General features: G+C 45.4%; 1 protein-coding gene across 7 annotated transcripts in view; it reads right to left on the bottom strand.

Moving 5' to 3' along the window:
- Positions 1 to 24419, bottom strand: part of LAMA2 (laminin subunit alpha 2) — a 3858378-nt gene that overhangs the window by 316038 nt on the left and 3517921 nt on the right. For all 7 annotated transcript variants that reach the window (XM_086927001.1, XM_086926997.1, XM_086927002.1 and 4 more), the window contains one exon: positions 17118 to 17262. In XM_086927001.1, the coding sequence (XP_086783127.1) occupies positions 17118 to 17262 (145 nt within the window). The remainder of the gene's footprint in view (positions 1 to 17117; positions 17263 to 24419) is intronic.

A 24419-nucleotide genomic window follows, 5' to 3' on the forward strand; every position in this document is an offset into this window, starting at 1 on the left:
GTGGGTACCTTCTTGCGAGGAAGAAATATGGAAAGCGGTCAGAGTTTTGGTAGTCACTACTTAACTCCAAATCTCACTGCATCTCATTTCCATCCAGCCACCATCGCCGCCTCCTCCGGCCCCCGAAGACATTTCAAGTCTCCAGTTTGGGACTTCTTTAGTGTTTGCCCAAAAAAGGAAAACGTAGCCATTTGTAGCCTTTGTAAGCTTCGATATAGTCGTGGTAAGCTTGGTTCTAACTATGGTACCGGAGGCCAGAGAGGTCATCTTGAGAGAAGGCACCCTGTCGAATGGTTTCCGCACCTAGAGGCGGTCAAGAAAGCCGGAATTGCACGTAATGAAAACGTTGATTTGTCATCTGCTGATGACGAGGAGGTAGAAGAAGACGATTCAAACACTTCACTTACACCCAGTTCCCATGTCAGCAGCACACCCCATGGGAGCCACACTAAGAGTGTGGGAGAGAGTGAGACATCAATGCGGAAAAGTTCATCAGCGAGCGTAACTGGGTCGAAGAGATCATCATCATCCCGTAAATCATTGGTCCAGGGCAACATTAAAAAGATGTTGTTTACAGAAGCGCAATATGAACGCAACCACCCAATGACCCGTCTGTATAACACTAAGCTGGCTAAAATGCTAGCTCTGGACCTTCTCCCTTTTTCTTTTGTAGAAGGGGTTGGTTTTCTAGAATTAGTGACAGTGCTCTGCCCTAAATGGAAGGTTCCTAGCCGGTTCTATTTTGCCCGAGTTGCGGTTCCAGCACTACATGAAGATGTTCTGAAGTTGATTGGGGCAGCTTTGGAGAAGAGTGCTGTTCACACTATACATCTGACAACAGACATGTGGACCAGTGGCGCAGGCGCTGATTACATGTGCATCACTGCACACTGGGTCTCTTTTTCAGGGGCTAAAGCAAAGCTAAACTCAGGTGTTGACACTAACATTGTTTTTAAAGGTGCTCGGAAACATGCAACACTAGCCATGTTTGGTTTGGAGAAACGTCACACAGCAGAAAACATTTTGGATGTCTTTAACACAAAGGTCCTTAACTGTCTGTCCCCACTAAAACGCAAGGTTGGTTATGTTTCCACAGACAATGGCTCCAATATAGTTAAGGCCATGAGGGACGGTTACTATTTCAGAGTGCCGTGTTTGGCGCACTGTATAAACCTGGTTGTCCAAAAATTCTTGGGTAATAAACGCAGTGCAGCGTACAGTGTATTGGACAACTGCCGAAAAATTTGCAAGCATTTCAGGCATTCTTTTAAGGCCCGCAAGCAGCTGAGGAGCATGCTATATCAAAGTCAAATGCCAGTGAAAGCACTCATCCAGGAGGTGGTAACACGTTGGAACTCAACCTTCTACATGCTTGAGCGTCTGTATGAGCAGTATACGCAACTCGATCAATTTTTCTTGAAAGAGGGTATAGAGGAGCTGAGGATGGGTGGGCCGCAATGGAACATAGTTGAAAGCCTAACACGCATGCTTCGTCCTTTTGAGGTCTTCACACGTGCAGTCAGCAAGGAGGACTCTAATTTGGGAAAAGCTATCCCATTGTTGTACATGCTGGAGGACCAACTGAAGGAGGTGTGTTCTGTGTTTCGAAAAGATGACAAAAAGAAAGACTCTTTGCTTCTGGCTGAGACATTATTAGAGCTCCTACAAGGTGATGAACGTCTTCAAAAGATCCACTCAGAACAGCATTACATTTGTGCTACTATTCTGGATCCACGCTACAAAAAGGCGCTGGCAGGCAGAGCATTCTTTCCTTTTGCTGATGAAGATGTTACAAAGTACAAACGTTGGCTAGCCTTGTCAGCCAAGAAGTTTGAAACAGAACGGCTGGAAATTGAAGGAAATGGCAGTACATCAGCAGGCCATCCCCAGTCAAAACAATCCACTTCTGCACCTGTGGCTGTGGCACAAGTGACCTCTCAGCCGTTAAAGACACCGGCAACCGCATCATCTGCACGAAAGGCAGCAGAAACATTGGAGGCTGAAGAGGATTGGCTAGCTCTGCGTGGGTTTGGTTCTCAAAAGGCCAGAGGCACAGCAAGAGCTACGCAAAGTGGAGGAACCTTGGAGGAGGACCTTGAGTCGATGGTGAAGGACTATCTGAATGACTCCACAGAGGTCTATGTTAATTCTGACCCATTGGCGTATTGGCATGGGAAAAAAGAATTGTGGCCACAGCTCACCAACCTGGCTTTAAACTACTTGTCTTGCCCACTCGCAAGTGTGTCTTCTGAACGGGTTTTCAGTGCGGCTGGTGGGATTGTAACTCCCAAACGGAGCCGCCTCTCGCCCAAAAATGTGGAGAGGTTAACAATGATCAAGATGAATCAGCACCTCATACCACCAGATATAAGAGTACGAGAGAGCGTGCCGGATGAAGAGGAGGTGGCCAGCACCATAGATGAGGGAATTTCTACTCTGTCAGGTGGCACTGACCTCACCCGGGCTGAATTCGCAGAGTATGATGACGAAGCCTTATTCTTATTCCTGGACCGTGATTCCGACTTCGAGCCCTGAAAATGAGACAACGAATCAATAACTTTCTTTTTCATCCTTATTCACTTTTATTCCTGTGTGTCTGTCTTTCTTTGTTGTGCACAGTTAATATAATTCAAACTTTAATCAGATAATCACAAAGACAAGCCCATCAGCAGAACTGTCTTCACTTGTTTGCTAATTTATTTGAAGGTGCCGCAGTCTGCATTCCTCAGGTTCACAAGTTCAGAAGAACATGCTCCTCTATCCTCCTCCTCCAGACTCCTATTTCCATCAAAGCAGAGGGCTGGTTTACGCCCAATGAAGAAAGACTCAGCACTTGTGGGGGTGTTGTTCTACCTCTTTGCAGGTGAGTTGACGGGTCTGGGGCCATTGCTGGGAAGCACTAAAAGTGGTTTGTGCCAAATCCGAGGCGGAAATTTTTTTGTGTTTTTGATGACTTGCTTGCCTTTGAGGTGCTCTTAGGGGGGGTTCCGTCTGTTTGTGGGTGAGTTTCATGGTCTGAGAGCATTGCTGGGACACTCTAATCTTGATTGCATTTGCTTTTCAGGAAATCCGTCGTGCCAACCCCGACTTATGGCCCAGCTACGCAGCGCGTTTGGACCGAAGGCCCAGAAATATTGCAAGTATGAGAGTTTGCTTTTGGCCTGTTTGGGGGTGTTATACTTCTTGGCGGGTGGGTTGCCGGGTCTTGGGGCATTCCTGGGAAGGTCTAATACCGGGTAGAAGTGGTTGGGACTAAATCCAGGCCGATTTTTTTTTTGGGCTATTTCTGACATTTTGCTCTATGTAGCGTTTTCGGGGGCCTGTTTGGGGGGCTTCCTGGTGTTTGCGGGTGAGTTTCGTGGTCTGGGAGCACTGCTGGGACACTCTAATCTTGATTGCATTTGCTTTTCAGGAAATCCGTCGTGCCAACCCCGACTTATGGCCCAGCTACGCAGCGCGTTTGGACCGAAGGCCCAGAAATATTGCAAGTATGAGAGTTTGCTTTTGGCCTGTTTGGGGGTGTTATACTTCTTGGCGGGTGGGTTGCCGGGTCTTGGGGCATTCCTGGGAAGGTCTAATACCGGGTAGAAGTGGTTGGGACTAAATCCAGGCCGATTTTTTTTTGGGCTATTTCTGACATTTTGCTCTATGTAGCGTTTTCGGGGGCCTGTTTGGGGGGCTTCCTGGTGTTTCTGGGTGAGTTTCGTGGTCTGGGAGCACTGCTGGGACACTCTAATCTTGATTGCATTTGCTTTTCAGGAAATCCGTCGTGCCAACCCCGACTTATGGCCCAGCTACGCAGCGCGTTTGGACCGAAGGCCCAGAAATATTGCAAGTATGAGATTTTGCTTTTGGCCTGTTTGGGGGTGTTATGCTTCTTGGCGGGTGGGTTGCCGGGTCTTGGGGCATTCCTGGGAAGGTCTAATACCGGGTAGAAGTGGTTGGGACAAAATCCAGGCCGATTTTTTTTGGGCTATTTCAGACATTTTGCTCTATGTAGCGTTTTCGGGGGCCTGTTTGGGGGGCTTCCTGGTGTTTGCGGGTGAGTTTCGTGGTCTGGGAGCACTGCTGGGACACTCTAATCTTGATTGCATTTGCTTTTCAGGAAATCCGTCGTGCCAACCCCGACTTATGGCCTAGCTACGCAGCGCGTTTGGACCGAAGGCCCAGAAATATTGCAAGTATGAGATTTTGCTTTTGGCCTGTTTGGGGGTGTTATGCTTCTTGGCGGGTGGGTTGCCGGGTCTTGGGGCATTCCTGGGAAGGTCTAATACCGGGTAGAAGTGGTTGGGACAAAATCCAGGCCGATTTTTTTTGGGCTATTTCAGACATTTTGCTCTATGTAGCGTTTTCGGGGGCCTGTTTGGGGGGCTTCCTGGTGTTTGCGGGTGAGTTTCGTGGTCTGGGAGCACTGCTGGGACACTCTAATCTTGATTGCATTTGCTTTTCAGGAAATCCGTCGTGCCAACCCCGACTTATGGCCTAGCTACGCAGCGCGTTTGGACCGAAGGCCCAGAAATATTGCAAGTATGAGATTTTGCTTTTGGCCTGTTTGGGGGTGTTATGCTTCTTGGCGGGTGGGTTGCCGGGTCTTGGGGCATTCCTGGGAAGGTCTAATACCGGGTAGAAGTGGTTGGGACAAAATCCAGGCCGATTTTTTTTTGGGCTATTTCTGACATTTTGCTCTATGTAGCGTTTTCGGGGGCCTGTTTGGGGGGCTTCCTGGTGTTTGCGGGTGAGTTTCGTGGTGTGGGAGCACTGCTGGCTATATATACTTTACTTTGCAAGAGGTTTGAAGCAAATCCATGGTGGCTGAGGGGACTTAGGGCCTAGCTGCAGAGCGCGCGCGGAGTGATTTGGGAAATTTGTGAAAAAGTGACTAAGTCCCCATTTTTGTACTTTTGCTCTTTGGCTGTTTGGGGGTCTTCTACTCGTTTTCTCCTGGGTTGACGGCTCTGGGGCCATTGCTGGGAAGCTCTAATACCGGATAAAAGTGTTTTGGACCAAATCCCAGGCGGAATTTTTTTTGTGTTTTTGATGACTTGCTTGCCTTTGAGGTGCTCTTAGGGGGGGTTCCGTCTGTTTGCGGGTGAGTTTCGTGGTCTGGGAGCACTGCTGGGACACTCTAATCTTGATTGCATTTGCTTTTCAGGAAATCCGTCGTGCCAACCCCGACTTATGGCCTAGCTACGCAGCGCGTTTGGACCGAAGGCCCAGAAATATTGCAAGTATGAGATTTTGCTTTTGGCCTGTTTGGGGGTGTTACGCTTCTTGGCGGGTGGGTTGCCGGGTCTTGGGGCATTCCTGGGAAGGTCTAATACCGGGTAGAAGTGGTTGGGACAAAATCCGCGCGGAAAAGCCTTTAGTTTTGGCACTTTTTGTAACTTAGGGTTCGTTAGGGTTAGCCCTAGCAGCAGGATTGCATGTGTATCGGGGTGTTCTAGATTTTTCAAACTGAGTTCTGGGGTCTTAGAGCACTCGTGAGAATGTGTAATTTTGGTTGCAAGTCATTTGAAGAAAATCCATGGTGGGAAAGGGGGGATTTGGCATAGTTAAAGAAAGCCTTTGCCACTATTCTTAACTTAGGGTTCGTTAGGGTTAGCAGTATTTCTATTGCATGTGTTTGAGTGGGGGGGATTTCGAGTCTTGGAGCGATGCTGGCTATGGCTACTTTTGCTTGGTTGCTTGCAAGTGGTTTGAATGCAATCCACGGGGGGTAATGGGTAATTAGGGTACTTCGGCCTACTTTTACTTTCAAAGTAAGTTTTGTCTCCAGTTTTCTGCTAGGCCTCGTTTTTTGGGTGGGAGCACTGCTAGGAAGATCTATTTTTGTTCTAAAACACAGTTTACAGTACACCTAGCTTGAGGGGCAAGATCCGCTACATTAATTTGCCCATACTTATTTATCCTTCAAAAGGTGACTCAGAGTACGCACTTTCAAAAACATTGTACTGTCTGTCTACTAGGAAAAACAAATTGTGACTTTTTGCACTCCACAGCCTACATACCTTATATTTATTTATCAGTGGTGTTGTAATATTATATCACTTCCTGTTTTTCGTTGCAGAATTACAGGCCGGGTTTCAGTCTCTGCAATGGGGAAAAAAGGATGGAGTCAGGCTTCACAGTAGCGAGCCACAATTCAGCATCAGGCAGGCAGTGGACAGGGTGTCTTCTGGTGACCAACATCGGTGGACGAAGCGTCGGCTGCAATGGAGGAGTGCCGCTAATAGGAGGATTTTTTTTCTGCGGGCAACTTACTTACCACTTCCAACAGGACCACTACAACCACATAGATACAGTATCCCTTGCCTTTTTCTCTGACTGTGACTGCATTTCTTTGCTCTCTCTCGGCTTCTACATTGATCCCTTAACACATCACTTAGTCCACTCCACTATCTGCACCACACATAGTCATTTGTAAGTGCTCCTACGTAATTCGCAAGTCGCAGCACGCCCCAGGCCGTAGAGGACTGGGATGGCCCCAATGATGAAGCATGTCACCAAGGGGCAACCCTGGTGAGTGAGGGGACACCTAGAAAAAAAGCAATTTCTCCTTTTCTATCTACTATACCTTCTGTCAGGTTACGCAGCCCCTAAGCGCCTACCGTACTATGAAACTACATTTCCCATGAGTAGGCGGGAGACTTGCAGACTATTTAGTGAGACTATATGAGAGTACCCTTGTATGTTAGGACATCACTTCACTGATGCCTGTCTTGTCTTCTCTTACAGGTATCCTTTCCCTGCTGACCCTACCTTTACCCATCCCACATTTTTTATTTTAGTTTGTTATTTTTCTCCCTCGCCTAATGCCTCGAACACCCTGTGTTTACACTTCTGGGTGTTGGTGACATTTGGAGGTGGAACCATATTTGCATCGACTGGATCACGGGGAGTAAACGTGACACCTTCCAGACCAACCCCATTGAGTGTTGTTGTGAATGGATTTATAGTGACCAGCAAGGCTCTCGGGTATCTGGCTACAGAGACCTTATGTTGAATATAGTTATCAATAATTCCACACAGGCCCTGTACTGTCGCATTCTTTCTTTCCACAGTTGTCGATGATATATTCTTACTCTGCTTGACAAAGAACCATTGCTAATGTGAAAGAACTTCAACCGAATTAGTAGTTATACTTTACCATTTGTTAGGCTACAATGTGGCACTGCTCTACTGTACTTCTGTCACCTGCTATATTCTCAGTTGTACCGTTGAATTGCTCAGGAGGACAAACCAGATTTCATTTTCTTTTTTTTCATAGGCATGCAACTGCCACTGTGTCACACCACTAGTACCACCGCTATGAGGAAATTTTATCCGACCAAGATTGCCAACGTTATTCGGTGTTTCCCGTGGAGCCAGCCCTGGGCCTAGCCCTACTTTCAAACACAAATTACAGGTAAGATAAGCGTTTGGGGGTATAATGGAGTATTAGTACGAGAGACGAGAGACTGAAGGTAGTACTACTAAAGTCCTAGGACTCTTGGATTCACTTCACTTAGTCTGTGAGAGGCACTTAGTGTTGAAAACATTTGGGCATTTACACTTAAAGGAAGAAAATGGAACTAAACTTTCAGGAAAACAGTCAACGTTAAACCCCCACCCACCAGGCAAGCAGTAAAAAACAGGTATGCTCAGATAAAGTTTGAAAAAGTATATTTATATCCCTAACAAAATAATCTCCCGCAAGACCCTCCCTAACCCCAACGATTGTCCTTCAAAAGTCCCCAAAAACCCAACTCCCAATTCCCACCCCCCAAAAGTCTCTAAAAAAGGGGCAAGGGACACTATGGGTGGATGCTGTTAACTTTTTGGGCCAGGGCATCATGCTCCTCGCGGAGCAAGGCGAGCTCCTGCTGAAGGCGGGACACCATCAGGGTAGTGCGGCGCAGGCGTGCCTTCACTGCCTTGCAGGTGCAAGGCCTGTGAGAAGCAGCTGTTGGCCTTGCTGCTCGGCGGTGGCGTTTGCCTTTGGCAGCCCGGCTCAGTCTCGGTGGACCACTGTGCTGGGTGGCAGCCGGTGGGGCCACGGAGGCCGATGCGGACGACGTTGTCGTTGTTGTCGACCGCACACTTTCCTCGTCCTCCAGGGCCACCAGCCGCCGATATTCCGCAACAGTGGCCTCGATTCTCCGTTGCCGGGCCGCTCTAGCCAGCTCCTTCCTCCTTGTTCGTTTGGAAGGAGAACCTATATGAAGAAAGAAAGACATAGTCTGTAACCAATGCTCTTTAAGATTAACTCAATCATTCAGCAGAAATGTGTGCTGCAGTACAACTAGCAACTTGCAAGCGCATTACATAACTATTGAGGCCAGTATCTATCTAACCTCACACTTCTTCATCCTTGCTCTAACATTAGTGGGAGTTTAAGGAACAAATTCTATGAGCACTGTGGACTTCCATTGGAGTCGACTATGAAAGTACACCAGTCTTATTCTTCTTCTTATCTCTTGTTTTGGAAAATTGGTACGTTATTTTCTGCAAGCCGGCATAATGCCAGCGCGGTAAACTTGCACCCGAGAAAAAGAGACGCACGCCATGAGGAGTGACCTAGACTTGCGTTGCCGTTGCGTTACTGTACCCGTCCAGTACATGCAGGTGGTGAATCTCTTACTTTTCTATTACGGGTGGCACTGAGAATACTCTGTTACAACTCAAGGGCTACTGCTTAATTAATTTAACTTTCACCCTACAGTGGAAATGAGTACTAGAAATGGAAAATTGAAGAAGATAAATAATCTGATTATCTATCACTTCACATGGGATGTTTTTGCTTATATATGGGATGACTTTAGGTGCTTTGGTTTTTATTGAGTGACAGGCAGTGATACATCCACACATGAATGACTGAGTACTACTAAACTTATTAAGAGAGGTAGGGAGTGGCCACCATAATAACCGGATCTATGCAGTGCTTGCAATACAAACTACTGCTACTATTTATGGTAGTATTTGGACAAAATTAAAAGTTCTTTTCCTTGCCTTTCCTACACTGGAACGGACGTGCGGGTGCAGTGTTACATGCTCTTCAAAGTTACACTTAGTTCATCCACTGACCATCTACTCTCTCTAGATCATGGGTACTCACAAACTTTCTCTCAGGGGCTACATTTACAGTGTAGTTTGGGGCCGAGGGCCGCACTGGTGGGGGCGGAGTCAGAGGGGGCGGGGCTAAAGCAAAACGATAACTTGTGACCATGAGGTTGCACACAGGTCCCTGCAGCAGATGCCCTCATCCACTGAGCCACCAGACCCAGCATTTACATACATCTCTCTCCCTCCTGCTGTCCCTCCTGCCCTCCCTCCATCTCTCTCTCCCTCCTGCCCTCCCTCTCCCTCCCCCTCTGTCATCTCACTGTGTGTGTGTCTATCTGTGTCAGCCTTCAGCCCGGGTTGAGACCGCTTCCTCAACGCGCACACACAGACAACAACACCAAAGTACTTAACAGGTCTTTAAAAGACCATTAACATATTATTGAGGCTTTGTTTGTTTTAGCGCCCCTGCTTCTCCACCCTGACAATCACTGCTTGCCCGGCCCCACAGAGCAGAGGCTTTGTTCTATTTCACCTCTTTGTGGCCTTGCATCTCCACTCTGCTCTGTGGGGGCCGGGGGAGCAGTGATTGTCAGAGTGGAGATGCAGGGGCGCTAACAGGTGAAATACAAAAAAGCCTCTGCTCTGTGGGGGCCGGGGGAGCAGTGATTGTCTGCAAGGTCTGCGCACCGCCAAGGAAGGCTTGCCGGGCCACCACCGGCCCGCGGGCCGTACTATGAGTACCCCTGCTCTAGATACACATATGCTATCTAAGAGTCAGATAGTAGCATGATCCAGGTATATGGACACATACAGTTTCTGTGTCACCCACCCAGGCTGTTGTCCTTCCACCCATCATTGCTTCATCATTCACCCAGCCATGCATCTCATATTCTTGCCTTCCCAGCTAGTCTTCAATCTCAATAAGTAAGGAATATATAAGAGCTTACCTCTGGCCGCCACCACCGTCTCAACTCTCACAGCCGCCGCCGCCGCCTCCTCCCCTGATAAACTGCCCTCCGCCTCCGTGTCGAGCACCACCACCACACTGGCCCCGCCACCAGATGTTCCACCTACAAAGTACATTTAAGAATCTTAGAATAAAGCACTCACTAGTCACTAGTATTTGGTCTAGGAATGAAGACATGTGAAAACAATGTAATTTGTGACTGTCTACGTTAAAGTTAAAAAAAATGTCCCTTTTTCCAGGGAAGGTTGTCTTGCTGCACTTTTTGGCACAACTGATGAAGGCTGATTTTTTAACACGCACCATTTTTCTCCACACAGACAGAAGATGGACTTCTAACAACAAGATCAAGTTGAAACCAGGTGAGAGCTCGGCTCGACCACAAGAAATGTCTTCAATTAATCGTCAGCACTAACCACTTTTCCATTATCAGTTAAACGTTTAGTTTTATTATGACTTCATTTTAATAAATGTGTTTACTTTTAATAAAGCTTTTAAACTTAAATACAATCTGTGTTTTTGGGTCCTCCAGACTAGAGTGACTGAGCGAAAGGTTTTGCAATTTTTGCAAGCATGAGTCCAGATAGAACACTTCAAAAGACATTATGGACAATCCCAGAGAACTGCACTAAGTTGATAGAGCTATTGCTGACTAGAATCATGGGAGTTTCGCCAACCGTGCAATCTTAGTTAGCTACACAGACAGACTAATAAGAATAATCTAGTAATACCACAGGGAGTCATAGTAGAGGCAGGATAAGAATTTAGATACAGTCTACAAGAAGAGCAACGACAATTTTGAAAAAATTCAAATGAGGAACGCTAGGAAAAATAGGTACTAGTCTAAAATGAAAACTTACTGGGGCCAGCAGAGGAGCCCTCGCCTGCCCGATCCTGGCCCTGTTGAACAGCATCCACCGCCTGCTGCTCCTGTGTCCTCCTCTCGCCCCTGGGGGGAGCTGACGTACAACATGAAAGAAAGAACAGAAAACATGGATGATTGTTGCTTGTCAATGTCAACCAAATCAAACATTTCAAAAGAACAATAACAAAATATTTCCGCGAAATTATATTGATTATGGTTACTTTTTATTTATTTGCGGACCTGTGACTTCGAAAGTCACGTAACTCACTAAACAAAGTACTGAAACGTTCACCTAGGACTGGCAGGCAGCAGTCCGCAGGCAAGACGCAAAGTGACAGACAAACTCCATTGTGATTTTCAGTCAGATCAGTGACAACACTAACAGTTGCCTGCTACATTACCAGTCATTTAAATAGTCAAACTATCAATCCACCGCCACTATTTTTCTTATTGTCAGGGTTACAAAGGAAGGGGCAGATTTAAGCCCTTGCGGCTCTTTTGCGCCGTTCTTGCGTGACTTTTGTGACGCAGCAGCTAAACAAAAAAGGGCGCCATGGTGCGGCGTATAATATTATAACAACGTGACGCATTTGGGAGATGCATCCCGTTATAAAGCCCTGCGCCATCAGGGGGCGTTCCGGCGCAAGGGAGGGCATTCCTGCGCTGGAACACATCCTAATAGTGGCTGAGGGAAATCTACAAAATATCAATCAGTCACCTTTAGGACAATGATGCGTCACACAAACCCTGCACCTGCTTGAAGCAGACGTACGGCTTGACCCAGCATTGGGGAGATAGGGTACCCCAGAGCATTGATGGAGCTGCGCCATCGTTGCGACGCAACTCCAGCAGTAAAGCTTCGGTGACGTTTTGGGCCCATGGGGCGCCGCATTGCAAATACGGCGCACCATGTTTGGTGGTGGTAGCGGGCCGCACAATTAATGGCGCATCCCTGCTACTTTGCAGGGATGCGACGGTAATTGCAATTCTGCCCCTTAGGGGCATACTTACTTACGCGTTCTGGCGCATCTCCAGAGATGCGCCAGATCAAATGCGTCACGCAAAACTACCCTTGCGACACGGCAGATGTGCCTCATTTACAATGCGGCGCGCCCTGGCGCAAGGGTAGGCACTTGCGTGACGCATCTCGTCACGTAAGAGCGGCGCATCGCTGGAGTCACGTCGCCAACGCAATGCAACTCCAGTAATGCTCAGGGCCACCCAATACTTTACATGCTGTGTCAGTCCTTTCGCCTGCTTCGAGCAGACATAAGGAATTGAATTGACGTAGCAGCGTCGCAGAAGTGCCTGCGTTAAATCTTGTAGATTTCACGCAGGCAATTTTGCGAGGCGCACAGCCGCTGGACCGCCCACCCTGCGTACTAGGAACGCACCCATTGTGGTGCAGGCCCATGGCTTTATAACGTGACGCATCTCCCTAGATGCGTCATGCTGTAAATGACTTGCAGGGATGCGGCACGTTTACGCCGCTGTTGCGTCACGCAAGGCAGCGTAAACGTGGCGCAAGGGGCTTGTAAATGTAATCTGCCCCCTAGTGTCTAGCATTACGCAGTTCTGTTAAGTACACTCATACATAATAGTTACTCAGGCCAATGAGACCACGAAATAGAAAACAAATAAGCATAGTAGCAACCCCACTGAGAAGGAGAGCAGTGCACCTGAAATGCACAGAAGATTTTGAAATATAATTTAACTACAATGTAATCGTCATCAGCGGCATTATTGGCTTGCTCCATGTAAAAAACAAATATTTGCAATACAACAACACAGAGCAGGAGAAAACATCATAGTAGTGAGTGATTAAATGCCAATGGCTACTACTACTCACCAAGCCCGGGGATCTCCAAGCCGAGCTGGTCCAGCAGGTCGCGCTCGCGGTCCAGGAGGTCCGTCCAGCGATGGGTGACCTGGCTGTAGGTGCGCTGGACCCCGTAGAGGTGGGATATGGCCCAGCACACCTTCTCCCACCGCTTCCGGCGCTCCCGCATGTTGTACCCGCCGGCCGCGATCCTGCCGCCTCCCGCGATGGTCCTGGGCAGGCGGCGCTGGACGAAGTAGACCAGCGCGCCCACTTCCTCCGGGCTGAATATCTCCCGGCGCGTCACCTGCTCCCCCCTCGATCTCACGCCTGCTGTCCTGCCACTGGGTCCAGCACTACTCCCCGCCGCCGCTGCGGCCCTCAAGTGCCTGGGCAGCTTCACGGCGCCTGGCTTGACCATGGTCTGGGCAGGTAAGGTAGGAAGAAGTAGAAAATTAAGAAGGAATAGGATAGGGAAGAAGAAAAGAAAAGAGTTTACAAAAGTAGTTTAAAAGTAAAGAAAAATAGCAGAAAAGACAAAAATATACAGCTAGGAAAAGAGAGGGATAGATAAGAAGCAAAATCGTAAAAAAAAAACTGAAAACAAGCAAAGGATGGGAAAGATATCAAGAGGATTAAACACCATGCCCAGACACAGGAAATGAATGAAAAACAAGATGGCCGGCGCCCGTTTCCGAGCGCGAAAGTCAGTTCGCGCGAGATTTTCCTCGCGATCTCGTGCGAACCTCTAGATTTCCCGCGCGATCTCGTGCGAACCTCTACTCGCAATGCGCTTACTGCGCGAGATTATACATAGCGGGCGGAAACGGAAATACGTCACGCAAACAAAATGGCCGCGCCCGTACTCGACCTTGGGGTAAATTCGCGTGTTGCGCTGCAAGCGGCTCGCGAATACTGCAAAAAAACTCGCGAAACAACAAGCCGCAAAAAAATAAAATGCTCATTCGCACGAATTGGCGGCTTCCGCGGTCGGTTTCGCACGACGCCGCGCCCCGCGAATAGCGCGAAAAAAACCGCAAAACGATTTCAGCAAAAGCAAAAGCAATGAGCAGGTGCAAAAGGTCAACCTCATGATTTGTAACGATTCTTTGTACTGCTTCCTGAGGGGGCCCTCCAGAATTCGGTTGCCTGCTTGCAACTATTGTGTGACCCTGCTCTGACCTTAACTGTATGCCACAAAGGTCCTGATTTACAGCTAAAGGAGCAGACAAGCAGGTGCCAGGCTGGAACTTTAAATTCTTTCAGTGACACATTAATTAGCCCCTAATTCATTATTGTCATTTGGGGCAGGGCAGGTGTTGTTAATAAACTAACCCCAAATTAATTCATGTCAGTTCAAGCAGGGCAGGTGGGCTTGCTTTTCCCCCCCATCTTCTACAGTGATGATGAACCAGAGGGTGGCATTGATTTAACAGAGGGTGGCATGGGTGGGCCAGAGGGTGGCATGAGTAGTCAGAGAGTGGCAGTGATGAAAGAAGAGTGTCCCAAACAGGCTGGACAAGTAGAAACAACAAGTTCGCGAAACTTGCGACCCGACAGGTAAGTTCGCAATTTGCGACATTGTACAAAACCCTCGCGAACTCGCAGAAACCCGCGCAAACACAAAAAAAAAAAAAATCCGCAAATTCGCGGGAATTCGCGGATTTTGCGGATTGCGAATCCGCAAATCCGCAAAATTCGCGAACGCGAGATCCGCAAAATTCGCTCATGCTTACTTGGGGTAAATATATCAACATCAATGGGATACCTAGGAATAAGAATAACCCAAGAAGTGGGCAGCATTGGGCAAACTAATTTGGATAGAATACACACTGAGAGCAAAAGACTTTTAAAATCTTGGACACATCTACCACTCTCTATAATGGGTAGAGTAAATCTAGTTAAAATGTGTATCCTTCCAAAATTCACCTTTATTTTTAATACTATCCCAATTGCCTTTGATCCGAAAATGATTGAAAAATGTCAAAGAGAAATCAACTCTTTCATATGGAACTATAAAACCACAAGAATAGCATGGAAAAAGCTAAGAAGAAGAAGAGAAAAAGGGGGCCTTGCATTGCCGGATTTGTTGTATTACTCATGGGCCTTCCAGATGCCACACTCAAGAATGCTCCTAAAAATGCCATCTAATCTGACTACTGATTCTATGTATAGGGCTATGTTAATGGGGGCGAATCTAGCACCAGATGGCCTCATGTTTAAATTTGGAAGTCAGAAATTCTTTAAAAATATCAAACTTAAAATGGCACAATCATGGGCCAAAAACTGGGCTAATATTAGAAAGAAACTTGGCTTGTCATACTACTCCAACTATTCCCCAATCTGGGACTCACCCGGTTTACCACCATGCTTGAGAGATAGTCTTTCTACCATAATAGAACAAGCAGGTATTACAAGATGGGGCCAACTACTTAAAGATGGAAAACTAATAGCCTGGGACGAATTGTACGAACTAGTTGGCGCAGGGCTGTCCAGATTCAAATACATTCAATTAGACAGCTGGGTGAGATCTCAGAGTCGCATTGATGCTAATATTGGGAAAATAAGCATAACGGAACAAAAGTTGGTAGAACGATCTACAGGAGGGAAAGAAGTAGCTATATGGTACTGGCAGTTGTTGGAGGAAAATGACGGGGAGGTCCAACTTCCAGATGAGCTATGGGGAACGGTGACTGGTATTCCATGTGAGGAGAGGTGGCGAAATTCGTTCGGACTACTATATAAAACCATAAAGCCTTCATGGCTAAGACGAAACCATCTCTTCTCTGTACATCATGCATACATAACACCGTTGAAACTTTCTAAATTTCTACCAGATAAAAAGTGTAACAAATGCAACTTGGTAGGTAGATATACACATGTTTTTAGAATGTCCTGACATTTTAAATTTTTGGGAAGAAGTGAAGAATACTTTAAACTCTATCTTAAATACATATTTGTCAATAACCCTCCCACTTGTCATCTTTGGGTTGGAAGATAATATCAAAGGCAAGGCGAAATCTTTTCTTTTCTACGCAATCTTATTGGCGAGAAGACAAATTTGTATACACTGGGTAGAGAAAACACCCCCATTACACTCTCGGTGGCTTTCATCCTTATATGAAACATGCAAAATGGACCTTAAAAGAACAGCTAGTAAGCGTAACTTGGCCTTCTGGGACTTCTTAATCAACTGGAGATGATTCCGGGGTTTTTTTTTGTGGTTTTTTTCCTGGGTCCAATGATTATGCCATGAACACTCCTGGACCAGGGCCAGCCCAGTTTCGATAAAGGTCCTGTAGGTTGAAATATACCTAGATGGAGTTAAAAGAAAGCACCCTTGCTTCTTTTGGGACATCTCTACCACCAAAATATCAAATCACGCCTTCAAGTCGTGCAAGGTGGTTGGTATCGCCCTTTTTTGATGGGAAGGCAAATGAGGACAAAAAAACCAAAAAAACAAATAAAAACAAATCAAATATTCATAGATCACCTGAATATTAACCGCACTTCGCAGTCATTTTCACACCCTTTGTATGATGCATGCTCTGTGGTTTCCTCTCCTCCGCATGGAGGGATAGGAAAACTGTGTAGGAAATGTTTCCACCCACCAAATATGAAATTATCTGTAATCCTAATTGTAGGATCATGGGTAGAAAGGGAGATTTACATGAAGATGGCCGTGCAAAACCAAGTAAGACGCACTGACAAGCAAGCATGGTCGAATTTACAAGCATTTTAAAGAGCCTTTTGTGTCTTGAGCAAAAACTAAAACTACTGCAAAAGCCCAAAAAACGTGCATATGAACATTTCTGACAGGCATTACCCAGTGGATTCATTGAGAGCCTTGCAGGCCGTTTGAAGCAGCAGGTATGGATAACTGAGTATGCACGGAAATCTATGATTTGTGTAGATATCCTTGTGAATATCAGGATATTTTTATGAATCACCAAAAATTTCGAAATCCATACAAACTATAGCCATAAATCTATGATGCTGAGATTATCTTTTTTCTATCGGCTCTTATGTAGTTAACGTTCGGGTTAATGTTGGCCATCAACATTTTTATGGAACATCATTGTGCTCTGAAGACAATTTAATACAGCCTTTCATTTTAACAATGTACATTGTGTTCTCTTTGTTAAATTGCACTGTTACAAAATATCAGTCTGCATACTCTAATTCATGATGTGCAAGACTCTTTTCTAAAATGAATGTAGTGTGGATTATGAAGTTTCCACAAATGTAGGGTGCTCTTTCATCACAAATACTGTCTCTTAGAAGAACAATTGATATTTCTCAAATGTATAGGTGTATTTTTCCTGAATTTTTTTTATGCTAAGTTTCATGCAAATATTTTTCATGCAAAGTTATAGGTCAATTTTTCATGAATGAATAAAACCTGGGTAGTGTTGAAGTACAAATACCTTGTTTCTGAATTCTGGACAGGGTGAATGCTTTCCACTTGCCATCATTGTGATTTTTGCTGCTAACACTGTAAGCTGTGCCGGAACCCAAATCGTAGCTAACTTTTATTCGTCCATCGCTGAGCTCCACACTCATGAAGTCTTTCTGTTAAAGGAATTAAAAAAGAAGGCTCTAGATTGCGCATATAACATACTTTGCTATATGAGTTAGAAACAAAAGATACATAGAAAGTACGGGTGAAAATGTGCATTCCATACAGGAACTCTAGGTTTATGGACAAAGAAATAGATGCAAATTCAACTTTGTATTTACCACAGGCCAGTTTATAGAGCCTCACTCATTCAGTGGTTAGCTGGGACCTCCTGGAAGCTATTGGAGGTGCCAAAATATTTCTTTATAGAAGTGAGATAACAAGTTGATTGGAGATAAATCCAAAACTCATTTTAGTCCAATATATCTTAGGTTTCATTCAACTATGATGACATCCTGCTGGACCTAGGCAGCTCAAAGTGTGATGTAATACGAGATAGAGTGGTCAGCAGAACAGCAAAGCATTTTTTAAATTGGAACTCATGATCTTCAGCTGTAATATTTGGTATTTTCGGCTCACCAGTCAGAAACTATTTTAACATTATTTCTGTTAGTCATAAAATGACACTACATCTATGTTTTCTCCTATAATGCATGGAGATGTCTATCTTTCAAGGGATATAATGGAAACAATGGTTCACCTGGAATTCATATAAGTGAATGTAAAAGTTGTCCAAAACAGATTCTGGCAATCAATGAATGCAGGAAAAAATATCATTATGACCCCAACGGTCAGTTAATATGGATGAGGAATAAGCTCTAATGTAAATGTTTACAAAGCATGGAAAACATGACATATACATACACAAGTACACGTACGACAACAGCTGTGCAAAGGGTCCCAATAGGAAGAAACATATAGAAGTGAATATACAGTGGTTACATACAAAAATGCACTTTCAGATATGTGTTCCGGAGCACACTTATGCTTGAGCTACATAAAAGTATATGGTTCAGGCCAACTTCAGTTTGTGTGCCAGGGAGTTGACGACTTTTCAAACCCGTTTGAAATACTGGGTTTTCTTCAGGACTATCAATTTAATTCAATATTAAGCTTTATTCGACCATGATAATAACAGTCATAAAAGCACAAAACATATACAGTAAATATAAAAATAAAAAGATCTTTGTTTTTTAAAATTCATAAAAAAAGAACAATAAAATACAGATTCACATGACATTAAAATTTTACGCCTTATGAGTAGTAGATACGCTTTATTCGATAACAAGTTTATCATAAAAGCATAACATATAAAATCCACAGTGAATAAACAACCATCCTTTAAAACCATCGTAATGTTCATTGAATTACAGCCATTAAAAACCACAATATGTACAAGCTTAAAATGATGATTAAATACATAAATCCATTATCACAAGTCTAAAATAGAAGGGAATAGCAGCTTGACATTCTTATTCTATTAAGGGGATAGTACATCAGGTTATCACCCCATGTCTGTCGGATTCGAAGACCTATTACATTCTTGCCTGGGACTTTGTTCGTATCAGCCAGGCACATCCCAAATATTTAGCTTCTCCACATACCAATGTCAAAGAGGACGTATCTGTTTTCAGTATGCGTAATGCAGCAACGTGGTACATGAAACCTAGCACTTTACATACTGGTTTGAGCCATTTAGCTCTAGTTTTCCCGTAAGCCGGACATGCTAGGAAGAAGTGGTCAATAGACTCATCGGGATGTGCACAGCTTGGACAAGGGAGAGGGTCTGAATTTGACCCTTTCCATGATGCTATCACGTTGTTGAATGGCAGGGTCCCAAATCTCATCTTCATATATAAGGTCCTGTCCCTAGGGACCTGAATGAAGTCAAGATATGGTTCTAGTCTACAGATGTTTTTAATTTCAAAGAACCCCTCAGTGAGTTTCCCAGCCTTTGAATTGGATAGATCACGCATCTGCACCCAATCCCAGTAAGCGCGCTTTAAATCCTGCTTAGATGGCGGGATCTGGCTGGCCCATGCCTCACCTAATCTGATGTCACCAATAAGCTGCTTAAGATCAGCTAACCATTTTATCCTGTTCCCCATATCAACTGACATCAATTCATCAAGGGCAGGAGCATATTTGGACAGCTCAATGGTCCTCCTTAGGCAGGCCTAGAAAAGCAGGGGGCGTAACCGAGCAATATCTTGGATAGACCGCCTTCCTGTATCATAAAATAAAGGCTTCAAAGGGGTAGAGGTGGGAAGCGAAATAAGGTCTCTTAAAAATGTATTTTCAGACTTAGCTAATTCGCCAGTATTCTCCATACCCCAAAGTTCTGCCCCGTAGAGGGCCGAAGGTAAAGCTTTTCCATCGTAAATTGCGAGCGCCGGGGCGACTGGCCTGCTCGCAGATAGATGTTGTTCTCTGACAATCGCCCTGGACACCCGCTTGTGGTTAAAAGGCATCTTGTCCAAATGGGAGGTCCATTTCATATTTTTCGAAATTCGGATTCCCAGATAGTCAAAGGACTAAACCACATCCAATGGGGCGTCATTTAAAGTAATATTATTCCTAAAACGTTTGGAGGGGTTGATAGTCATTACCTTAGTTTTGCTAGTGTTAATAGTCAACCCCTGCTCCTTACAAAATGAGCTAAATCTGTTCAAGAGCTTTTGGAGACCGCCTGGTGACTTGGAGATCAAGAGAGTATCGTTTGCAAACAAGAGGGTTGGTGTCTTCTCCCCCGCCAATGTGGGAGCGTCTGTTGGTTCCTCATTGAGGTAGTCCACCACCCCATTAATAAATAGTGAAAATAGGGTGGGGGCCAACACACAACCCTGGCGTGCCCCCTGTTTACCACAAGCCTCTCTGTCACCTCTCCTTGGGATCCCCACCTGATTCTTCCATAATTACCAATATGCAACCTTTTTAAAAAATCAAGAAGATTGGACGGGATACCCAAGTGCTGAGCCACCTGTCAGAGCTTGTCCCGAGACACCAGGTCAAAAGCAGTTTTCCGATCTATGAAAGCCAGGTACAAACTGCCTTTCCCTAAAAGCACTGACTTCCAATAGATCATGAAGAATCTAAAGACCTGGTCCATTGTTCCCACCTTCTGCCTGAAACTTGCTTGGAAGTGGGACAGGATGTTACCATCCTCTATCCACGTTCTAATCCTCATGAGAAGAACCCTGCCAACCACCTTCTGTATCATGTCGATCAAACTGATTGGCCGGTAGTTGACAGGATCCTCTCTATTCCCCTTTTTGAATATTGGTACTACCTCCGCTCCTTTCCAGGAATCTGGGACGGAAAATCCTCTTACTATCAGGTTCATAATAAGTAGGATGAATTGGGCCCATGGCTTGGGAACATGCAGAAGCAGGTCCCCGGGAAGTCCATCCGGGCCTGCTGCCTTTCCTGGAGCAATACTATTTATTGCTAGCTCCACCTTGTGGAGCTCAAAACTATCCATTATCTCAGAGGCTCCATGATTAACGGGGGAAGTTTCAATGGTTGTAGGCACAGAGCATTCTTCCCCTGAATAGAGGTGGGAGAAGTGTTCTTGCCATTGTAGGCATGTAATGTGATTTGGGATTGGGTCCAATATTTTCCTATCCCTACAATTAATTATATTCCAAAATAGGGTGGCATCCCTCTGCATCGAGGCCTCCTTCAGTTCCTGCCAATGAACCTCCTCCCAGTTTCGTTTTGCCTCCACCAAAGCCTTCGCATACTCTTTCCTGGCTATTTTCACTGCGATTGGGCCCTTCATCCTAATTCTGAGCACTACAGCCGCCCTTTTTTTCCTGCAGTTAGAGGAGTACCAAGGGTTATTAGACCTTACTTGGTCGTACTTTCTAGCGGATTTCTCTTCTACAATGAAAAAAGAACTCAGCTTATCTATTGAATCTTGATAAAAACTGTTAAAATTAGAATGCTTCCCCGTACCACTATAGAGTAACATCAATTCTCTATTCTTGGCATCAACCTCCTCCCTAATACTTTGTAACTTATCTTCTTGCTGGGAGACATTGTGCCATTTCAAACGACGCTTACAATTAGTGGGGGTTACCTCTCTACTTGACATTATGGGACGGTTGCGTGCCTTAGACCCGGACAGCTGCCAAATGTTATTTACTTGTAAGCAGAGCGGGTTGTGATCACTATCTAAAGAGGGCACGACTATCATATCAACTAAATCCCCCAAAGTCGGGCATCGATGAGGATGTAGTCTATCCTGGACGGGGAACTTAATTGGTTAAAAGTATTTGCTCCATTTATGTTGGAGCGCGTTCTCCCATTAACAGCTCTTAAGCCATATTCCAGACAGAGGGCGTTAATTTGGATGGCACGCTGGGACCACTTTTTGATGGGATCCAAACTAAGGGGCGGGATGGCCCATTTTGCATCCTCTACAGCAATTCCTACAAGGTCACCCTCACTCAAAGGTTCAAAGGTGACATTAAAATCGCCAGCTAGAATAGTATTAGAGTGAGGCGAAATGGTTGCTAACATACTCTCTAAGGAAGATATGACGGGAGATGTTGGGGCACCTGGTGAGCCTCTAGCATAAATGTTGAATAGATCTAGAGCCGGACCATTAGGTGCACCTTTAATGGTCAAATGCAGGATATCCCGTGAGTAACAGGTGTGAGTAGAAACCAACCAATTGAGGGCTATACTAATCCAAATCTGCAAACCCCCGATGGTCGCGCTTTACCAGAACTAATTGCAGGGATACAAAAAGAAGTATAACCTGATTTATGGAGGGAAGTTAGACCCCATGTTTCCTGAAAAAGGCATACTTCATATTTTTTCACAAATCTATGCCATTCTGGAAGACGGAGTTTCTTCTCTAACCCTGCTATGTTCCATGAAAGAATGTTCAAGGTTACTGGATTAGGCCTTTTATTCATGATTTCTACTGCTACACAATTTGAGACACCAAGTACTAACTGGGCGCTACCTGCGTCCGGACAGTGTCCCAGTGGGGTTCCTAGGCCTAGAGATTGTGCTAATAGTTCTGGCTCCCCGGACCTTACTGGGATTACAGTTGTAGCACTAATCTCAGTGTCCCTTGATATTAGTTAGTCAACCTTATTCAACCCAGACCCAGCTCCCCTGTTACCAGATACCTCTCGATCTACAGCAGCCGGTGCCACCTAGAATGGCATATGTCTAATTTGGATTGCTGAGTGTTCGGGAGCAGAGGTGCGAAACTCCAGGGCCAGCAGGTTATCAGCAAAAACTACATCTTTCAGCCTCAACTCAATACAATCTAATTCTGAGTTTTGCGAAGTAATCCTCCTTACTCCGAGAATATCCTCGCAAATTATAGACCTACAGCCCCTTACATGGCGGAGCCAATGTGTTGCCTTATTACAAAGGGAATCACTACTTTCATACCCTTGTCTATTCAGGGTTTTGGCACTTTCACCATATAGACTGTTGCCCGGGAATCCCTGGTTATATCCCTAGATATATCCAGAATGGGTTGGCCGTGAGGTCTTGAAGTGTAAGAGGAAGATAGGATTTGTCGCGCCCCCGATCCTTTGGATGTAACAGCATGGACTTTTCCCAACCCAGGGTCTGGGGCCACTAATGGGGTTGCATTTCTTAGATTGCGCACCCTATGAGAGATATCTCCGCTTTCTGGCGGTGTAATATTTGTTGGACTACTAACTAGGACGCCCTTATAAGGAGGGCGTACCAAGGGGGGAGGCTGTTTTGATGGGATTGAAGCGACTGCAGGGAGTGTAGCCCTACAGTTTAAGACTACCACCATCTTCTTTAACTGTTCCACCTCTTGTAGTAACTCCACTTTCCGCAATAGCCCCATGTTTGACTCCCTACAGCCACATTTGTTTGCCAAGGGATCGGACCCAGGATAGGTACAGCCATACACTTCCGGGTAACAGATCCCTCAGACATATGCTCTAGTACTGCAAATCTATTGGCACAGTGAATGGGGGAGACATTTTCATTGCCTTGATCACCACTGGAGTACTAAAGTTGGGTAGTGGTGTAGAAGGTGGAAGCTGTTGAGAATTTGCAGTGTTATCTAATGGGGGGCTGTGCAAAATTGGGTTTATAGTCAATTGGGCCTGTTTTCTAAACATCAATGGAATTATACGCTGAGGATTGTTGGCTAATTCATGCTCTTGTTGTTCCATGCCAATTTCTGAACCTGCGCTATTGACCCCTAAGATCTCTCCTCTATTCTATCGATAACACAGTTACTCGCCCCGTGATTTATTTTTTTAACCTTTTTCCCTTTCTTATTCGCCACAGGCCCCCCACCTTCCATTACTTTCCTTTTGCCCATTGTATCCTGTATAATCAGCAATCAGCAGTCAATAGTCCCTCAGGGATTAGAGGGGGGCCAGTTCAAACGGTCCCAAAATAGTTCGAAAGTGGTTCTAACAGACAAGCTCAGTACCTTAAGTTCTGGGGACGAAATGACAGGGGGGTGGCCGAGCCCGGCCTCTGCCGGTCCCTGACGGCCACAGACGGCCCCGCCCTTGTCCCGGAGTTCTCCCGGCGTGGCCCATCATAAAAGCACAAAACATATACAGTAAATATGAAACTATAAAGATCTTTGTTTTTTAAAATTCATAAAAACAAAACAATAAAATACAGATTCACATGACATTAAAATTTTACGCCTATTAAAACGATGCATAACAATTCCGACTTTATCGCCTAACAGGGAACCTCCAACACCTCAAATGACATACTTTTCCTTAGCCAAAGGACCTTTTTCAGAAAGTTGGATACCCTCCAGGCCACATGTTCGTTCTCTAGTAGTTGTAAGCAAACAAGCGCTGGGTGACATTGCCTAAGGCCTTGCTGTCGTAGAAGAGGCCATAGCCAAACTTCCCTTAGTTCTGAGAACAGCTTACAGAAAAGAATTCAGTGGATAGTAGACTGCTCTGATTGGGAGTCACACGGGCACAGGAGCAACAGCCTTGACCAGTCGTTCATTTTGGGTATTGTCGCTAGCCTATGGACAGTGCCCAGTCTGAATCCTGTCAGAAGCATTCTATCATAGCTTCTTGGAACAAAATATAAATTAGGTTCCATACCCAACGTAGTGAGCCTTAACTGATGTTGCATAACTTTGGGTTTTGAGGATTTCATCTGCTCCTCTTAAAGAACCCAACAGTTTGAGTCCCTCTTTCTTCAGTGCTTTTCTGGAGGTCCGGACCATGGTGCTTGCATTTGTAAAATAATCTGAGTGTCCTAAGTCATTCAAGAATCT

Source organism: Lissotriton vulgaris, chromosome 6 (genome assembly GCF_964263255.1).
Source record: "Lissotriton vulgaris chromosome 6, aLisVul1.2, whole genome shotgun sequence".
In the NCBI taxonomy this organism is placed as follows: domain Eukaryota; kingdom Metazoa; phylum Chordata; class Amphibia; order Caudata; family Salamandridae; genus Lissotriton; species Lissotriton vulgaris.